The sequence below is a fragment of the Papio anubis genome, chromosome 11 (genome assembly GCF_008728515.1).
Source record: "Papio anubis isolate 15944 chromosome 11, Panubis1.0, whole genome shotgun sequence".
NCBI classification, from domain to species: Eukaryota; Metazoa; Chordata; class Mammalia; order Primates; family Cercopithecidae; genus Papio; species Papio anubis.
The window spans coordinates 39,839,550-39,857,448 of NC_044986.1; the positions used below are offsets into that span (position 1 = coordinate 39,839,550).

The 17,899-nt window shown below is 42.3% G+C and overlaps 1 protein-coding gene and 1 long non-coding RNA gene across 3 annotated transcripts; both read left to right on the plus strand.

The window, feature by feature from the left end:
• The first annotated feature begins 532 nt into the window (after positions 1–532).
• Positions 533–9,305, plus strand: SLC35G1 (solute carrier family 35 member G1). Of its 2 annotated transcripts, none has more exons than XM_009214993.4 (3): positions 533–775; positions 5,460–5,637; positions 8,262–9,305. In XM_009214993.4, exons 1-3 carry the CDS (start codon positions 598–600, stop codon positions 8,992–8,994), a joined length of 1,089 nt encoding a protein of 362 aa, XP_009213257.1. In that variant the 5' UTR covers positions 533–597; the 3' UTR covers positions 8,995–9,305. The 2 variants fall into 2 exon arrangements, with proteins under 2 accessions (XP_009213257.1, XP_003904068.1); XM_003904019.4 differs by having other exon boundaries at positions 5,457–5,637; positions 8,262–9,304.
• Positions 9,306–9,588: 283 nt separating this feature from the next.
• LOC103887657 lies at positions 9,589–16,043 on the plus strand. The gene is made up of 2 exons (XR_002524377.2): positions 9,589–14,231; positions 15,830–16,043. It is a non-coding gene; the product is annotated as an uncharacterized LOC103887657 (long non-coding RNA).
• The last annotated feature ends 1,856 nt before the right edge of the window (positions 16,044–17,899 follow it).

Genomic DNA, 17,899 nt, shown 5'->3' on the forward strand with positions numbered 1-17,899 from the left:
TCAGACTTACAGACATATCTTCCTATAATTACACACTAATTCTTTCTTAAAAATATTTCCCAAACCAGCAAAATTCTACCCTCCTTGGTAAGCGGCAAAGAGACAACACGGGAAACAAAACCAAACCCTAGACCATTTAAAGAAAAGCATAGTGCTTTGTAAAATCTTCGGGGTATCCCAGAGGTGCTGAAAGCGTGGCTACATCAATAAATAAACGCCCACTCTTTGAGCCTCCTGAAAAGGCGGCCACATGACAGACAGGTTGGGAACCTAGCGCCCCTCCTTGCCTGTGCCATGACAGACAGGTTCAGTGTGACTTGCCAAGGATGGCTCCAAGCAGCTGGGCCGTCCAGCCTGCCCGCAGCAGAGGGTTGGACGCCTCAGGGCCAGCTGTGGGCACCACAGAACCACCAGGGAGGTGGCAGGTCTCCCCAGGTTAAGAGGCCAGCGGAGGACGCGCGCGGTCCACTTGGGGGAGGGTGCGGGAGGGCCGGGCGCGCATGCGCACGGGCGCCACGCCCGCCGGAAGAGCCGGCAGCCCGGGCGCTGCTGCTGGCGCCAGACTGCCCTGGCCGATGGTAGATCGCGAGCCCTGAGATGCGGCCTCAGGACAGCGCCGGGGCCATGGAGCTCGAGGAGACCGGGCTGCCGCTGACGGACGATGCACCCCCGGGCGCCAGTGAGGAGCCGGCGGCCGCCGAGGCAGCGGGGGCGCCAGACAGCGGCAGGTGCTGGCTCTGCCTTTCCTCGCCGTGTTGCTCCCGCACCGAGCCGGGTGAGTGCGCGGTGTGGACCGGGCTCTGGTCTCGCTCCGGGGTCCCGAGCGGGCGCCGGCGGATTGGGGTTCCAGCAACCCGGGCACAGTGCCCACCGCGCCTCCGTCCCCACCGCGCCTCCGTCCCCACCGCGCCTCCGTCCCCACCCTGCCCGGGGCTCGGGAAACCCCTGGAGCTGTGAGCTAGGGGGGCTGCAAAGCGGAATTCCCGGCGCCCCAGCCGGCGCCAAGACGGAAGAAACTTTCCGATTGCTTGCAGTCCTTTTGGGATTCCCAGGCTGTTCCTGTATTAGTGCCGGGGCAGGGTTGTGGAGTCAGATTGCAGTTTGGCGTGCCCTCCCCGAGGTCTTAGGTGGGGGGTCAGCGAGAGAGGCCATCCTGCAGTAGGGCGAGGTTGCGAGGAAGCTGACCCTGAAAAGTGATCCCGGTGGTTGAGGGTTCTCTCCGAAAAGGAAGCTGAAAAGCATCGAGTCTAGAAAACATGTTCGTCCTAGAGTTTTAGAATCTTGGAAAGGCAGAGATAAGTGGGACCACTCGTTTTTAACCTTTAGGGATACAAGGACTTTTTAGCGAACGATGCAGAACAAGGCATATCTTGTTAAGAAGCTCACAGCCCCGTCCCCAAAGCCAGGGAACCCTCGTGAAGAACACTTTATGTTCAATCTCCGTCCTTCGACACATGAGAAAAGTGAGGCCCAGGAAGGTGAGGGCTTTGGGGTTTCTATTTTGTCTCATCCAAGATGTGGAATGTGGGGGTGAGATGGGGCGCATGTCCAGGGAGCACCAGGGTTAGGATCCCAGCTTGCCATGTACCAGCCTAGGGCCCTTTCCACTGGCCACAAGTGCTTCTTCAAGCACATTCCTCTTAGAAGTCGACCATCTACCAGGAGCAGCTTCCTGCAAGAAGGGAATTGGCAAATCTCCTTTTAGGACAGTTACACGGCCTGCACCACCTTGTCCTCTGAGTCACCTCCCCTAAGTGTGACCCTGGATTTCTGTTCCTCTTGTCTCACTGCACTTTCCCCTCCTCCCTTTGTGTGCTTTCCACAAGTTAGACAGACTCTAGGAAGACGATTCTTGCTCCATTTCTGTCCTAAAGGCAAACCAAAATGATCAGACTTGTGATCATTTATAAATGGGCTGGTGCCTCTAGAACAGGGGTTACGCCAGGCTGAATTGAACAGATAAGCAACCTTTGAAAAGGTCAGTTTCTCACCTGTCACCCTCTGGCTGAATGTCCTTCTGGTGGCATGCTGAATCAGTCCATGCCAACTCTTAGGAGTTTCCCCTTTTTGTGAATGGAAGAGGAATACTCTACCCCCAGGCAGCTCATGGCAAGATGAGATACTTATGTGAGTCTATCTAAGAATCTTGTGGGTGTTTAACTTCAAAGAAAGTTTCTACCAGTAAGACTTATTGTAAGGTGACAAGATAGTATTTTGGAAAGAAAATTGACATGAAAACACTTTACTGTTGTCATTGAACTTTGTGACACCTCTTGTTCTAACTGCTTATCTCAACAAAGCTTTTTTCAAATTCTGGTTGGAACTGTTACCCATATGTCTTATATTCTTGGATGACCTTAACAGACAGCATACAGCTGTCCCAAGACATCTCCTTACTTTCTTCAGGGACAGTGTGGGTCTTAGACTGAAGCAAGGAGAAGTAGTTTCTTAGGCCTGTGCCTCATATTCTCTTAAAGGAGTTAGTGATTGAGTGTAGCAGTGGTTCTCAAACCAGTGGAGTCTTTTAGAGTTACAGATATTCTATTTCAGTGGGTCTGAGATGAGGTTTGAGAATTAATTTTTTTTTTTGGAGACAGGGTCTTACTCTGTCACCTAGGCTGTAGTGCAGTGGCATGATCACAGCTCACTGCAGCCGTGACCTCCCTGGCTTACTCGATCCTTTCATCTAAGCCTCCCAAGTAGCTGGAACCACAGGCACACACCACTACACCCGACTAATTTAAAAATATATTTTGCATTGATGAGGGGGTTTCCCTGTGTTGCCCAGGCTGGTCTCAAACTTTCGGGCTCAAGAGATCCTCCCACCTTGTCCTCCCAACGTGCTGAGATTACAGTTATGAGCCACTGCACCTGGGAATTAAAATTTTAAGTGTTATTCAGGTGATTCTAATTCCCAACCAGGATTGCGAATCACCAGCTTAAAGCAGAGGATAGAAAAGCTGAGCAACTTTGCGGTTTTCTTCTAAGTGAGGAAATTATACCATGGCCACTTACCTCATTTGAATAATTTGAGTTACCAAATTATTATATATGCTTGCAGTGAGATATGAACATGGAACATAAACAAATGCCTCTTTCCATTATGCTAGTCGTGCTCATCTCCATTGACAGGATTGAAATGATTCAGTAAGAGACTGAGGTTTGTCTGAGTGGAGCCAGTCCTCACCCTCATTAACAAATCATCAAATGCAGCGAAGCCTTCTAATGTCTGTCCCTTCCCAGTTGGAAAGCATGAGCCTTAAGTGTTTATAGGCAAGAAAATATATGTGTATGTGTTTTAAGGGAAAAGGTCACCAGGGCCAAGGGGGTGCAATTAATTTTTAAAGAGTTAAAATATTTAATGTTACGTGAAAATATTCCTGGGGAAAAATTAGCAAGTTTATGTTGGAGAAGATACTTGAAACGTAGAGCAGGGAGATGGTTTCTGTCCTCAATCTTCTCGTTCTGTTCTGTTTGAGGGTGGAGTTTCTATGTAGGGGTTGAGTTTCTTTTAAGAAAACACTGTTTTACTTGGAACTGAATTCTGAAATTTCAGAGGTCAAACCCTAAGGCTGACCACAACCAAGGCATGTATTTTGTGGTACTTCATTTGGAAGTCTTCTAAAGCTTCCTTCTCATGGGCTGAGTGTGTACAGTTTATTTCTGCAGTATATGAGCACATGGATACAGAACAGAATGAGGATTCTGGCATCTTAAAGGAAGGACGACTGCTAGTTCCAAAACAGTATCTTCAGTTGTGCACCTAGAACAGGAAGAGGTAGAGAATGGTGCCTTTGACCATGAGGCCAGGCTGTAGAATGCCCCAGAAAGCCTGTGCATCAGCATACTTTGGTCCCAGTTTGCAAAGTCATCTCACTGACCTGAAGATGTGTAAATGTATTACCTGGTGTTTACATTTATCAGAGAAGGGCATTTTTAAAAACATTACACAACACTGTTTTATAGCTATCACATTGTAAAGTCCTAGATTGGAATGATAACATGAGTTTTCCTACAAATTGCTCATATCCACTCACCCTTCAGTTCCATTGTGCTCTTAATCAATGAGGACCACTTGTGTTTCCTTTTTTTTTTTTTTTTGAGACGGAGTCTTGCTCTGTTGCCTGGGCTGGAGTGCAGTGGCGCAAACTCAGCTCACTGCAAGCTCCGCCTCCCGGGTTCATGCCATTCTCCTGCCTCAGCCTCCTGAGTAGCTGGGACTACAGGCGCCTGCCACCACGCCCGGCTAATTTTTTGTATTTTTAGTAGAGACGGGGTTTCACTGTGTTAGCTAGGATGGTCTCGATCTCCTGACCTTGGGATCTGCCCGCCTTGGCCTCCCAAAGTGCTGGGAAACGTAGGCCACCATGCCTGGCCTATGTTTCCTCCTTATCCTCAACCCTGTTTTTGTGTTAATTTCAAAAAAGAATATATCCCGCAGTGTGTGGCCTTTGTTTGTGGGCATTCTCTGCCCACCCTGCTGCTTTTGCTCTCCTCTGAATGACAGAGGAGTAAGACTGAAAGCAGGTTCTACTCCTGTGTAGGAAACTAAGACATAGAAAGTGGCTAAACAGAAGTTTAAAGCTCGCACAGATTGTCATTAATGACTGAATACTTGATGCCCTGGAGAAAGCACTGGTTTCCTGGTTCAGATCAAGCCAAGAGTAGGGATTAGATGGCAGTTCTGTATAAAGCACTTGGGATCCAAAGGGCTAGATAACCTGCACCCTCCCCTTGAGGAGTTTGTGCTCTGAATGGAAAGATCAGTTGTGAATCATGAAAAGTTATATATAGATCTGATTAACAGTTCAAAATAACAAAATGGAGAACCTTCCCAGACTATGCTGTTGCCAATAGTGTTAGACTCTTGAGTTTTTCCCTGAAGTTCTCTCACCTTTCATTCACTGAATAGTTATCCAGTGTCTTCCATGTGCCAGGCATGAACAAGACAGCAAGATCCCAGCCCTGGAAGAGCTCACAGACTTGGGAGAAGTCAAATAATCAACAGATAACTGTATAACCCAATTAGAACCCATTTTCCAGAAAAGAACACTTTCTTCATAAAGCCAGTTTCACCAGTGAGATGGCATAAGACATCATTTGGAAGGATTTTTTACTTGCCATTTTGACAAGTTTTTCTTAAAGATTTCTCTCACCATCTTGGCAAGCATTCTACTTCTTGACTTGTAAGTGAGGAATGATTCTTCAGTGAGCCATAGGAAAACCATTTGATAGGGTGAAATGGCATTTTAAAAATGCAGGTTTAAATTGTTGTCCTCATCTATGGTTCTTCATAATTGATGATGAAAATGATACAGGCCTAGAGAAATGATATGCTTAGGAGGTAATATAGCCTATTAACCTTTGACACGGCTCCATTTTTCCCAGTATCTAAGCGAAGAATGATAAAACATACACTTGGAAGCAAGGACTAACCAGAATTTAATCTTTTTCAGAAGCCAAGAAGAAAGCACCCTGTCCTGGACTTGGCTTGTTTTACACATTATTGTCTGCCTTCTGTTTCTCAGTGAGCTCTTTATTGGTTAAAAAAGTGCAAGACGTCCATGCTGTAGAGATTAGTGCATTTCGATGTGTGCTCCAAATGCTAATTGTTCTCCCTTGCTTAATATACAGAAAGTAAGTATTTTTTAACTACAAAGTAGAAGATATAATATGTGTGTGTATCTTTTCACCTGCCTATAATTACTCTACAGTATCTGCTTTATCCCTCTCATACACTTACCAGTTCCTATGCCCCTTGGTTCTGCTTAATGAAAAGTCATAAGCATCCACCCATAGAAGATTCTACCGTAAGCATAAACCACATACCCAACAAAGTGGGGAGAAAGAAATTTTGTTGTTCACCACCTCCCCTTTTGAAAACAGAGCTTTCTTTGTATAGTTCCTCCTGTCTTGTATCACCCTCCCTTCTTTCCTTTGGCATAACTACTGTTTGGAAGAAAAAGATGAATGAAAAGAAGTAATAGTGTATCCTAGTGTCAGAAGTTTTTTTAGAACGAGCTGCTTTCTTACCAGGGCAAATAAAATATTATAATAATAATATTTAGGTATTCCTCAAAAGGTGACGGGGTAACCCTGAGCAAGGTTACCTTCATATTCAGTTTCCTCTTTTGTAAACTGGAGGGAATGATACTGTGTGACCTCTGCCCTACAAGGTGATAACAAGGGTCCAATAAGATTTATTACAGGGCGGAGTGCCTTGTGTACAACGTAACAGCATATGAAAATTGTCTCTGGCCGGGCGCGGTGGCTCAAGCCTGTAATCCCAGCACTTTGGGAGGCTGAGACGGGCAGATCACGAGGTCAGGAGATCGAGACCATCCTGGCTAACACGGTGAAACCCCGTCTCTACTTAAAATACAAAAAAATTAGCCGGGCGAGGTGGCGGCGCCTGTAGTCCCAGCTACTCGGGAGGCTGAGGCAGGAGAATGGCACGAACCCGGGAGGCGGAGCTTGCAGTGAGCGGAGATCGCACCACTGTACTCCAGCCTGGGTGACAGAGCGAGACTCCGTCTCAAAAAAAAAAAGAAAAAAAAAAAAAAGAAAATTGTCTCTATTCCGCCCTCTCTCTTCTCTCCCAACCCAATTCCTCTTTTCCTTCCCTGTTGTACTCCCCACCCTGCCTGGGTTAAAATTATACTTCCTTCAACCATTGTAACCTCCATATACCTCAGTGTATTTAGAACCCTGAGAGAGAGACCAGTTGGGTCCTTGGTGGCTGCCTGGCTCTTTGTCTCTTTGGGCAAAAAAGCCTACACCCCAAATGAAAAGCTTTAGTCACTTGTCACCAAAGTCTGCTTGTATCTCTAACATGGTGCAGACTCGCTTAGAAGAGTTTTACTCCATATCCTAAGGATTTGGTGGGAAAAGTGAAAATCTGCTAATATCTGCAAATTTCTCTCAATGTGGACAAGTCACACTATTTTAAGAAATGATGGTAGGGCTTTAGAAATTTCTAAGGGTAGCAGTACAACACTGATGCCAACATAATTATCTTCCCCATTTTGAAATAAAGATATTGTCAGGGGAAGAACAGTGGAAGAATGTTGTTAAAAATCCTTGGTCCTAATCTGTTTTGACCCATTTTATGTTTTATTATCATGGAAGACTCTTTGCTTCTCAAAGTATGGGCCAATTGTGACCGTGCTTTTATTTTAACTCCAAGATACCTGGGGTAGCCTAGATGATGATCTAATGAAGTCTAGCCCTGCAACAAGTCAGCAAGTTGCACCTAGACAGGAACCTACACAGAGTGGGTACTTAGTAAATATTTATTGAAAAGAATTTGAATAGCAGTAAGCATGGTTTTCCAAACACTACATGTTCTTTTTCAGTGCGTTTTGACTCCTCATGAGAACGATGAAAACTTGTCTCATATTCAATGACTAAAATAAATTTTAGCAGTGTTTCAAGTTTTATAGAAAAATTCATGAGATTGAGAATCAGCATTAGCTGGGTCTAAGTTTCCTTAAACAAGGCAGCTGAATCTTGACCTTGTATTTATTGTAAAAGTGGTATGTTTTCTTTATAGAAAATTCGGAGAAAACAAATATAAAGAAGGAAAATTACCTATGAGTTTATCTATTAAGAGATGTTATGATTAACATTTAGTTTATTTTCCTTTTTGTCCTTTTTGCAAGCATATATGTATACATATACATGGGATACATATCTATATTAATTGAATTACAATTTTACTATGTATGTAATTCACTTGCACTGGTATTGCTTTTACTGTGAATGCTTTACTGTCATTTTTTTTTTTTGAGACAGAGTCTTGCTCTGTCACCCAGGCTGGAGTGCAGTGGCCGGATCTCAGCTCACTGCAAGCTCCTCCTCTCGGGTTCACGCCATTCTCCTGCCTCAGCCTCCCGAGTAGCTGGGACTACAGGCACCCGCCACTTCGCCTGGCTAGTTTTTTGTATTTTTTTTTAGTAGAGATGGGGTTTCACCGTGTTAGCCAGGATGGTCTCGATCTCCTGACCTCATGATCCGCCCGTCTCGGCCTCCCAAAGTGCTGGGATTACAGGCTTGAGCCACCGCACCCGGCCAACTGTCATTAACTATACTTAGAAAATACTATTTTAAAAGATATAGAATATTCATTTGTGGATATTATAATTTACTATTCCCTTATTTTTTGATATTTAGTACTTTTAAAATAATGTTTAATTACAAATTGTAATTTAAAAACAAATGTTAATTTCATTTAATATGCATTTCTTCATTTGAATTTACAGAACTGGGTTTATAGGCCCAAAAAGTCATCGAATTTTCCTCATTCTCAGAGGAGTCCTTGGTTCTACCTCCATGATGCTTATATACTATGCTTTCCAGACAATGGCCCTCGCTGATGCCACAGTTATCACGTTTAGCAGTCCAGTGTTTACATCCATATTTGCTTGGATATGTCTCAAGGAAAAATATAGCCCTTGGGATGCTCTTTTCACCATGTTCACAATCGCTGGAGTGATCCTTATCGTGAGACCACCATTTTTGTTTGGTTCTTCGGGGATCGAAGAAAGCTATTCAGTCCACCTTAAGGGAACATTCGCAGCAATTGGACACGCCGTGTTTGCTGCATCGACTCTAGTTATCCTAAGAAAAATGGGAAAATCTGTGGACTACTTTCTGACCATTTGGTATTATGTAGTACTTGGCCTCGTTGAAACTGTCATCATCCTCTTTATATTAGGAGAGTGGAGTCTGCCTTACTGTGGGTTGGACAGGCTATTTCTCATACTCATTGCGCTCTTTGGTTTGGGGGCTCAGATATTTATCACAAAAGCACTTCAAATAGAAAAAGCAGGGCCAGTAGCAATAATGAGGACAATGGATGTGGTCTTTGCTTTTATCTTTCAGATTATTTTCTTTAATAATGTGCCAACATGGTGGACAGTGGGTGGTGCTGTCTGCGTAGTAGCCAGTAATGTTGGAGCGGCCGTTCGTAAATGGTACCAAAGTTCCAAATGAAGCATCATTGCAGAAATACATATTTTTTTCAAGTACACCATCACCTAGTTCACAGACAGCATATGCACACATCTGGAAAATCTGCATATGCTTCGTTGGTTATATTTAATAAATTTCCTAAAGTACCATTTTTGAATATAGTATGTCTTTAATTAGTTAAGAATAGCTAGTCTGTTTGGTGTAACAATATTTTGGTAGCTTTGGTTTTGTTTTTTTGTTGTTGTTGGGGTCGAGTTGCTGAGAGGAGAGCTCATTGTTTGAAGAAAAACCAAAAAATTTTATGGCTAGTAATATTTTTTTTTTTTTTTTTTTGAGACCGAGTCTGGCTCTGTCGCCCAGGCTGGAGTGCAGTGGCCGGATCTCAGCTCACTGCAAGCTCCGCCTCCCGGGTTTACGCCATTCTCCTGCCTCAGCCTCCGGAGTAGCTGGGACCACAGGCGCCCGCCACCTCGCCCGGCTAGTTTTTTGTATTTTTTAGTAGAGACGGGGTTTCACTGTGTTAGCCAGGATGGTCTCGATCTCCTGACCTTGTGATCCGCCCGTCTCGGCCTCCCAAAGTGCTGGGATTACAGGCTTGAGCCACCGTGCCCGGCCTGGCTAGTAATATTATATGTAATTTTTAAAATGTATTTTTGGTACTGATGGGATATGGGTGGGGAGGCTATTTTAGATATTCTTTTAGCAGTGTAGAGCCTAAGAAACTTGGTTCTACCACCATGATCTTTATATACTATGCCTTCCAGACAATTGATAATGCTGCTATAATTAGTATTATGTTGATAATTCATTTGCAACCTTATTCTATTTAGGAGGACGAAGTTGAAGCTTAGAATAGGTGCCTGCTTAATGGTGTTAATAATACAAATGAATTGGCCTTATTTTCAAATATTTTATAAATGATTATCATACTTATAACTCATATTTGTGCCTTTTCATTTTAATGCTGGAATTTTTATTATGTCACCTCTAAAACACTTAAATTGCCAAATTTGGCAAGTAGTTTTCTGTTTCAGTCGCATTAGCAACTGCAGCTAGCATTCTATAATTTTAATTGTCCTCAGTTTTTTTTGAAACTGCTCTAAATTTTTCTTAACATTCCAGGATTTCAGATCTTTAAATCACAAAGAGAAATCTTGGCATGACCAGTGTGCACATTTCCATCCTGAAGTGTTTTCTCTTCACTAGAAATGTGATTTTCTATAAATTCCCCTTGAATTTATAGTGTGATGCCAAATAAAATTTTCTCAGGATCTTATTAGGTTGAACCATATGTAATTGCCAAGATTTTACTATTTTAACTTAAAAAACCATAGTTTCATATGGTTCACCCTAATAGATACCTCCCTTATTCTCTAAATGAAATAGAAGACTTTGGAGTATATGTTTTTAAAGTAATTTTTAAAAATATGATAATGTATTAAACTTATTTTTATAGTTATGAAATTATATGTAATAATGTTTTATGTTATACATTAAAGACTTGTGAATCTATGTTTGATTGACTTTCATAGTTTCCTGCATTGAAATAAAAATCACTATAAATTCTAGTTTATCAGCATGATGCTAAATGTCAGTGCCATACCTTGATGCAGCACCATGACACTAATGCCACGAATTCAAACAGCACATTTTACATCTGGAACTTCATCAGACCAATACTTTGCACTTAGAGAGAATTTAATATCTAGAAAAGCTTGGGAGGTTAGTGAGGACTTAGGGAGTACACAAATGATTCTTTGTTGTAACGAACCCTTTATTGGTGAGGTTGCAGTAGCCTCCAGCTCTTACTGTGTCAGATGAAGCATCTGTCATTATCTTAAGCCCGCAGAGTTGAAAGGTTATAGGCTCTTTCGTACCCTCTCATCATCATTTTCCCAAAGCAAAGAGGAACTTGCCTTCTAGGATTCGTGCCTTGGTGAGAAAGGATCTTTTCCAATAGTTCAGTGGGGGAATTTTTGGCTTGCTGATTTTATCAATTGCCTTGACACCTGACAAATCCTAAATGAAGTCTATGTAGGTAAGTCATCTCTATTTCACCTAATTTACAGTGTTGGAATTTAGACTTGCAAAAACATCACTCTGCAAATACCTTAGATAATTATAGAATCAGGAGCATTTGAGAACTCGGAGGTCTCAGAAATCATCACATAGGGGCCGTGCTCCATAGATAGGGATGATAGAGAGGAGACTGCCCAAGTTGAATTTCCATGGTCTTCCTCCCTCCCTTAGTTCCATGATAAAGTATGGACAGTAAACCACTACTTGAGCCACCTAAGGTGAATTAACTCTCAGGGAACCCTCTTCCAGTTCTTTACCTTGCACAATGAAAGAACCAATGGCACCTAGAAAGTTAAATCCCTTTAGGCCCATACACTAGAGCATGTTTTATTTCAACAATGTGGTTTAAGTACTTGAATGTCACACTATATGACCGAGGTTAGAGAAAATGTTTCTTCTAGCCCTTGCAGGTATGATTCTTAAACACAATGTCCAAGGTGTATACAAGGATATGTATTGTAACAACTATGGGTATGTATATTTTCAGAGTGTAGTTTCCGTATCTTGAAAAGTAAAATATTTTCATAAATTGTTTTTATAAGTACTAATAAAATAATATGAAAGAAAGCTATATGTTGGTTGTTATGATTATAGCAAACATGTAAGTTATTTCCCTTTCAACCCTGTGCTTCAAAATTTATTTTCTATAGGGGATTGACCTCTAGCCATCCAGCTGGGATATAATCTCAAGGTTTAAACTGTTTATCTGACCCGCTTGTACTATCAAGAGGGTCAGATGAACAGTGTAATCTGTTTATCTCTCCAAAATAAAGGCATTAATCTTCTGTCAGTGAGACCTTCATTCTTCTAGACCCTGAGAACTTATAAAGCAGCTTTGAACTCTGTACTTTTTGTTCCTGTAGCAAATCCGATACTAAATTCTGAAGAGTCTTTCTTGTCTTACTGTCTTCTTACTGTCTTGTGGATTCATTCTTTCCTCACCATTTCCACTGCTACCATCTTAGTCCAAGACTTAACACCTTACACCTGAATTGCCACAACAGTACACTGGTTACCTGCTTCTAGACTCTTTCTTCTACTCTGATTTCTGTCTCAGTGCCAACTCAGTGTTCCTAAAACCCTGCTTTCACTGTTACTCTGGTTCTCATGAAACCACAGTGATGCCTTATTACACACCATATCACATCAAATTACTCATCTGGCCCTATTCCCACTTCTCCCACCTGATTTCTACATCTCAACAAAATTGGATACTCCAGTCAGCCTTACCACTAGCTCCCGTGTTTGCCAGTAGAGTCCTTCCTCTGCATTTCCCGCCTGTCCTTACCTTCTCTTATTTACCCTCTAAGGCCTGTTAGCCTCCAATGCCTCAGCTTGGGCTTTTGTTTCTTCTGGACTCTAGCTTCTCCTACCTACATAATCCATCTTGGAAGAGTGGGTAAAGCATTGGATTAGGATCTGAAGATCTAGTATGGTTTTATCACTTTTCAGCTGGGCAAATCACCTAATGCACCTGAGCCTGTTTTCCTCACTTGCCCAGTCCCTCTTGCAAATGAGTGCCATAGAAGGGCTTGTAGACCATTAAGAAGGATGAAAACATAAGTATTGAACCGTGGTTAAGAATGTAGAATTGAGTATTCACTCTCCTCTTCAAAATGAGGCTTATAACAGAGTCGTTACTCCTGAGCAGTCTCACCAGGAACCATAGGAACATGCCTATCAGAATGCAAACTTCATTTGGCCCCCTCCTGCTAGCACAGAATTGTGCTGCTGTTGGAAAGCTTTCACTTCCTAGCTGATCTTCCCAGGTAGGGCTGCCAAGGATCACCAGTCCTTTCATGCACAGGTGTTGCCACCTTTCCAGTTCTGGCCCTAGCTCTGGTCTTATATGGGTATTATACTTGGCTCTGACCTGGGGAATGGGCCTGAATCTTGTGTGTTTCCCGTGCACTACGTACTCAGCATGCTTCTTTTAGCCTCTTATCTATTGCACCCAGTAAGCATAATTAGTCTCTTGAGGGCATTCTAGTAGGAAGAGAGCCAGATGTCCTTGATAACACCCTGGTGTCTGATCTGGTGTGTATGGATCCATGGTCAATAATGGGCATTAGAATTTGGCTATATGGGTGAAGGCTGGATATACGAATCCTGGACACTACCCTAAGCATGCTGTTTTATGCCCCCTTTGGTGCCTTATATCAAATCTAATACAGCTACCATATTCACCTAGAATTCTGCAAGATAACCTATTAGGGACTCTGATCCACAAAGATGGATCCACGTTTTAGCCTATTTGAACATTAAGTTTGGAGCTGGACCTGGGAAAACAATTCACAGCCCATGAACCTTGGCACTTCTCATCTCCTGGAAATTGGGGGGTGGGTTTTATAGCAAGAGGGTAAGGAGAAGACATAGCTGTTTTCAAGGGAGGGCAGGAAATGTAGCAGAGATGCCCAGTACACAGGAAAATGTTCCACTGGGCCCAGGAAATGTCACTACTAGAGGAAAGAGCCTGGGTCTCTTCTACTAAACTTTCATGGTTCTAGAAACCATGTGAGATTAATACCAGTAAGCCTGATGAAGCAAAGGAAGTAACCTAGATTCATGATTAGTTGCCAGAGTGGGGTCAGGAAAGTATAAAACCATAGTTGAGCAGAAGTAGACTTGAGCAGAAGGAAATGTGTTCAGGTGAATGGTGCAGCACAAAAGTACCATGCCAGGGGTGGGAACTCTATGGTGCAGCAGAAGTAGATGGAAAGGCCAGGTCAGAGAAGTGCATTACTAACCAGAAGGCCTGTATCTGAGGATATAAGAACCTGGCCGTTCTTACAGCTGTTCCAAGTATACTTGGCCATGATTTAAGATTAAGCTGTATGTGCCAAGAACACACCAGAAAGAGAGAAACCAATAATACAACTATCTTTGATTTTTTCTATGATTATAGCAGGTGCTAGCTCAATAATATTAGAATTGAATTCAAAGCAATAGCAGAATTCAGAATGGACTAACGTTTTCTCTCTTCTGATACTCCCCCTGGGAAGTCAGCCACATTGCTGTGAGGAAGCCTGGGTTACATGGAGAGGTCCACATGGAGAGGCCCATGTGAAGAGGAACTGAGGCCCCAACACTTGGCCCCATCTGCACTACCAGCTGATAGCCAGCACGAGCCTGCCAGCCCTGTGAGTGTGCACGCTGGGAATGGATCCTCCAACTCTCAGGTGAGCCGCCCCAGCTGATGCTGTGCGGAGCAGAGACAAGCCTTCCTCCCACCTCCTGAGCTCTGCTCAAATTGCAGATTTGTGAGAAAAAGAAACCAGTTATTACTGCTTTAAGCCACCAAAAAATAAAAATATAAACGATATAACTGTCTTGGATATGTATGTACCACAGTATACACAAGCACCATTACGTAAAGCAAAACGCCTCAAAAGAACAAAAATCAACAAAAGGTAGGACATTTTCATGGGCTTTTCTTAGCCTGTGACAGATAAAATTCGCAAAAATTAAATATATAGGGGATAAGAATAATAAAATATAATAAAGTTGGTCTAAACCAATTGTTTTCAAAGTGTGGTTTGGATACCTCTGACAGTCCTCAGGACCCTTTCAAAGTGTTTTCAATGTCAAAACTATTTTAATAACAATACTAAGAACATTATTAGCCTGTTTCACAATCATTCTCTCATAAGTATACAGTGGAGCTTTCCAGAGGCTATTGGACATGAAATTGCAACAGCTTGAATGCAGAAGCAGATAGGAGAATACAGCTATTATCTATCAAGCCAGGTTTGCAAAAATATAAAGCAATGCCACTCTTCTCACTAATTTTTTTTTGAAAATAGTTATTTTTTATTAAAGTTATTTATATTAACATATAATTACATTATCTTTCAAGGCCAGCAGAGTGGCTCACACCTGTAATCTCAGCATTTCGGGAGGCCAAGGTGGCCAGATTGCTTGAGTCCAGGAGTTTAAGGCTGCAGTGAGCTATGATTGCGCCACTGCACTCCAGCCTGCGTGACAGTACAGGATACAACAGGCGAACACACTTCCTGTTTATGTGCTTTAGTTCCTTTGCATGTACATTTTAGAAAAGTCAGAAGTCTTTGATACTTTGCAGCATGTGTGCATTGGTACAACTTCTAGAAAGGGCAATTTGGCACCATCTATCAGATTTACTTATGTGCAAAATGATATGTACAAGATTATTCCAGCCTGATTTGTAATAGCAAGAAAACATGGAACTAGCCTGAATGTCCCTCAATAGAGTACTGGTTAAATAAGTCATGGTATATACCCAAAATAAAATATAATGCAATTAAAAATAAATTTAAGAAGAGCAAGGAAGCTTTCCATATATGGATGTGGGATAATGCCCAAAATTGTTACGTGAAAAAGCAAAATTCATATCATGGTTGAGTACGTGCTCGTTTGTATAAAAAGAGGGTAAACAGAATATTCCAGGAGGATATGCAAGAAACTGTTAACATTGGTTGCCTTTGGCAGCTGAAGGGCAAGGTGAGAGGAGACTTTCCACTGAATCCCCTTTTACACCTTTTGAATTTTGAACCACGTGGGTAAATAACTTAGTCAAAATAAAATAAAATAAAATTGGTGGAACAAAAATGAAAAGGTGACTTGATGGAAAAGAAAGGAGAAAGAAAAGGAGTAAAAGACATAGGAGCTACATACGTACATTACATCATACATACATACATACATGCCTGCATAGAGGGATGTTTACTGCTGTAATCTGGGATGTCACCCTGACTCACCTTACTGACTTCCTTTTGCTCCCTCCTCTTTTGCCTCATAGAGTCTGCAGACCATATTTAAATTCCCACATGCTCCATGATTGAAGAGACTACAAAAGATGAAACTGAAGTTCACCATTTTAATAGGACTATATTCTCCAAGATCCCAGAACGCATGTGTGACCCTGATTCAGATGTCTGCCTTCCTATGGCACCAAAACAATTTTTACTTGGAAAGGACACTAACATTTATTGAATAAACCTCATCTCAGCCAAGAGCTTCTTAATCTTTGTCTCGTTCCCTCACCAACCCTGGGAGATAGACTGATTGGGAACTGAAGTTCAAAGAGGTTGAATGGGGTTACCCACCTGTTAAATTCTAGTCCCCTCACTAGTAAATGATGAGGCTGGGCCACGAGGTCTGCCTGACTCCAAAGACCTTGCCCTTTCGAGTACTTCATGCTGCCTCCATACTTGAGGGTGGTAGAATGCAGAACAGGGAGTCACTGTAGCATTTGTCACTGTGGTGGTGAAAGGATTGTTTTTTGACTTTGGGATTTAGGGATACATATGTCCTCCTTCCTCCTTCCCCTCCTAGAGCAAGAGCTAGATGTGAAAGAATAGGTGATGACAACACTGCATATATTTCAGTTTTATTTCTTGCAATCTGCTAATCAGCATTTGTTGGAAAGTAGCCGTAAACAATCTTAGCCAATGCAAGGAAACACCAAATATTGTCAAGCCCTCACATTGGTCATAATTGGAAGCAAACATGACATATACGGACTATATAATCAGTTTGTGAGGGCTACAGCAAGATGTTGCCCAAAAGCCTAGGCATAAGCTGGCTTCCTACGGCCTCCAAGCAGGAAAGAATGGAGCTATACACAGTCATCTGAATATACAGAAGTGAACCCTGGGTCAGCCACATTCAGCTATAACTTCCCCATACTATTTCTACAGGTGTAATGTGCCAATCGGAAGAAAGGTGGCCAGCCTCAGGAGAAAGAAAAGGAGAGTGACTCTGGCAGGCCTGCTCCATTGTAGAGATGAGATACACCAAGAGAGTGAGTTCCCAGCTTTTCTCCCAAAAGCACCCCTAATAGCTGAGAAGAATCTGGAGGCATAGCTACCATCACAGCTACACTAACCACCATCCTTTACTGTGTCCTTCAGGTATCTGTCCTAGCTAGTTTTGTGGTCTGGCTCCTTGAGTCCCTGAAACAAGTCTGTTTATTTTCATCATATTGATGAGGTTATAGAGCTTGGACAAATTACATAACTTTTCGAAGGTCACATAGCTGGTAAATGTCAAGAGTCTTATTCTCAAAACCCTGGTTTGTCCAACTCCAAGCCTGTGCTCCTGACTCCACTATTCTACTGCTCACCCTAAGCCTAAAGCCGCCCAATTGAACCTCAAATCTTCTTGGAGGCTTCATGCTTTAAAATAAAAATCCATGCAATTTTTTTGCATCCTAATTAATAATATATCTGTGTGTTTTAGTGTAAAAATTTTTTAAAATTACCAATTCAGTTATTTAGCTTTTTATTCCCCAAATCTCGGGTACCCTAGGCAGATGTGTCATATTTATCCTGGGCTTTATGTACCTCTGGTTTGAGGGACTCTTGAAGAAACATGGCCCAATGAATACACAGTCAAGTCTTCATGCCCCTGAACACTACATTATAAAATCAGCACTCCTTGTTCTTTGTATATTTGTGTTATCAAGTAACTATGTGATTATAATCTGGCTTCTCATATACCATAAGCATAGAAGAGAATCAAAAGATTGAGTACCTGATTCCCTAAACTGTTAAATTTCCCATTATATTAACAAAATTTGTATTGCTTCACAAATAAGACTCTATGTTTTTGGTTATTGTTGCTCTTCCTAGAGAGATAGAATGTATTCCCAGCTTCCCTCATCCCCTTTCTTCTGAAATAATATCCCTGTATTAGAGTAATTATGCTGGCTGCTATAACAGACAACACCCCAAATCTCAGAGTCTTAAAAAATAAAGCTTTATATCTCCATTCCCTCACAGTCTGATGTAAGTTGCAAGGTCTCTACAGTATCCCTCCCTTAAGTGGTGATTAGGCTCCAGACTCGCTCCAGACTCCTTCCCTCTGA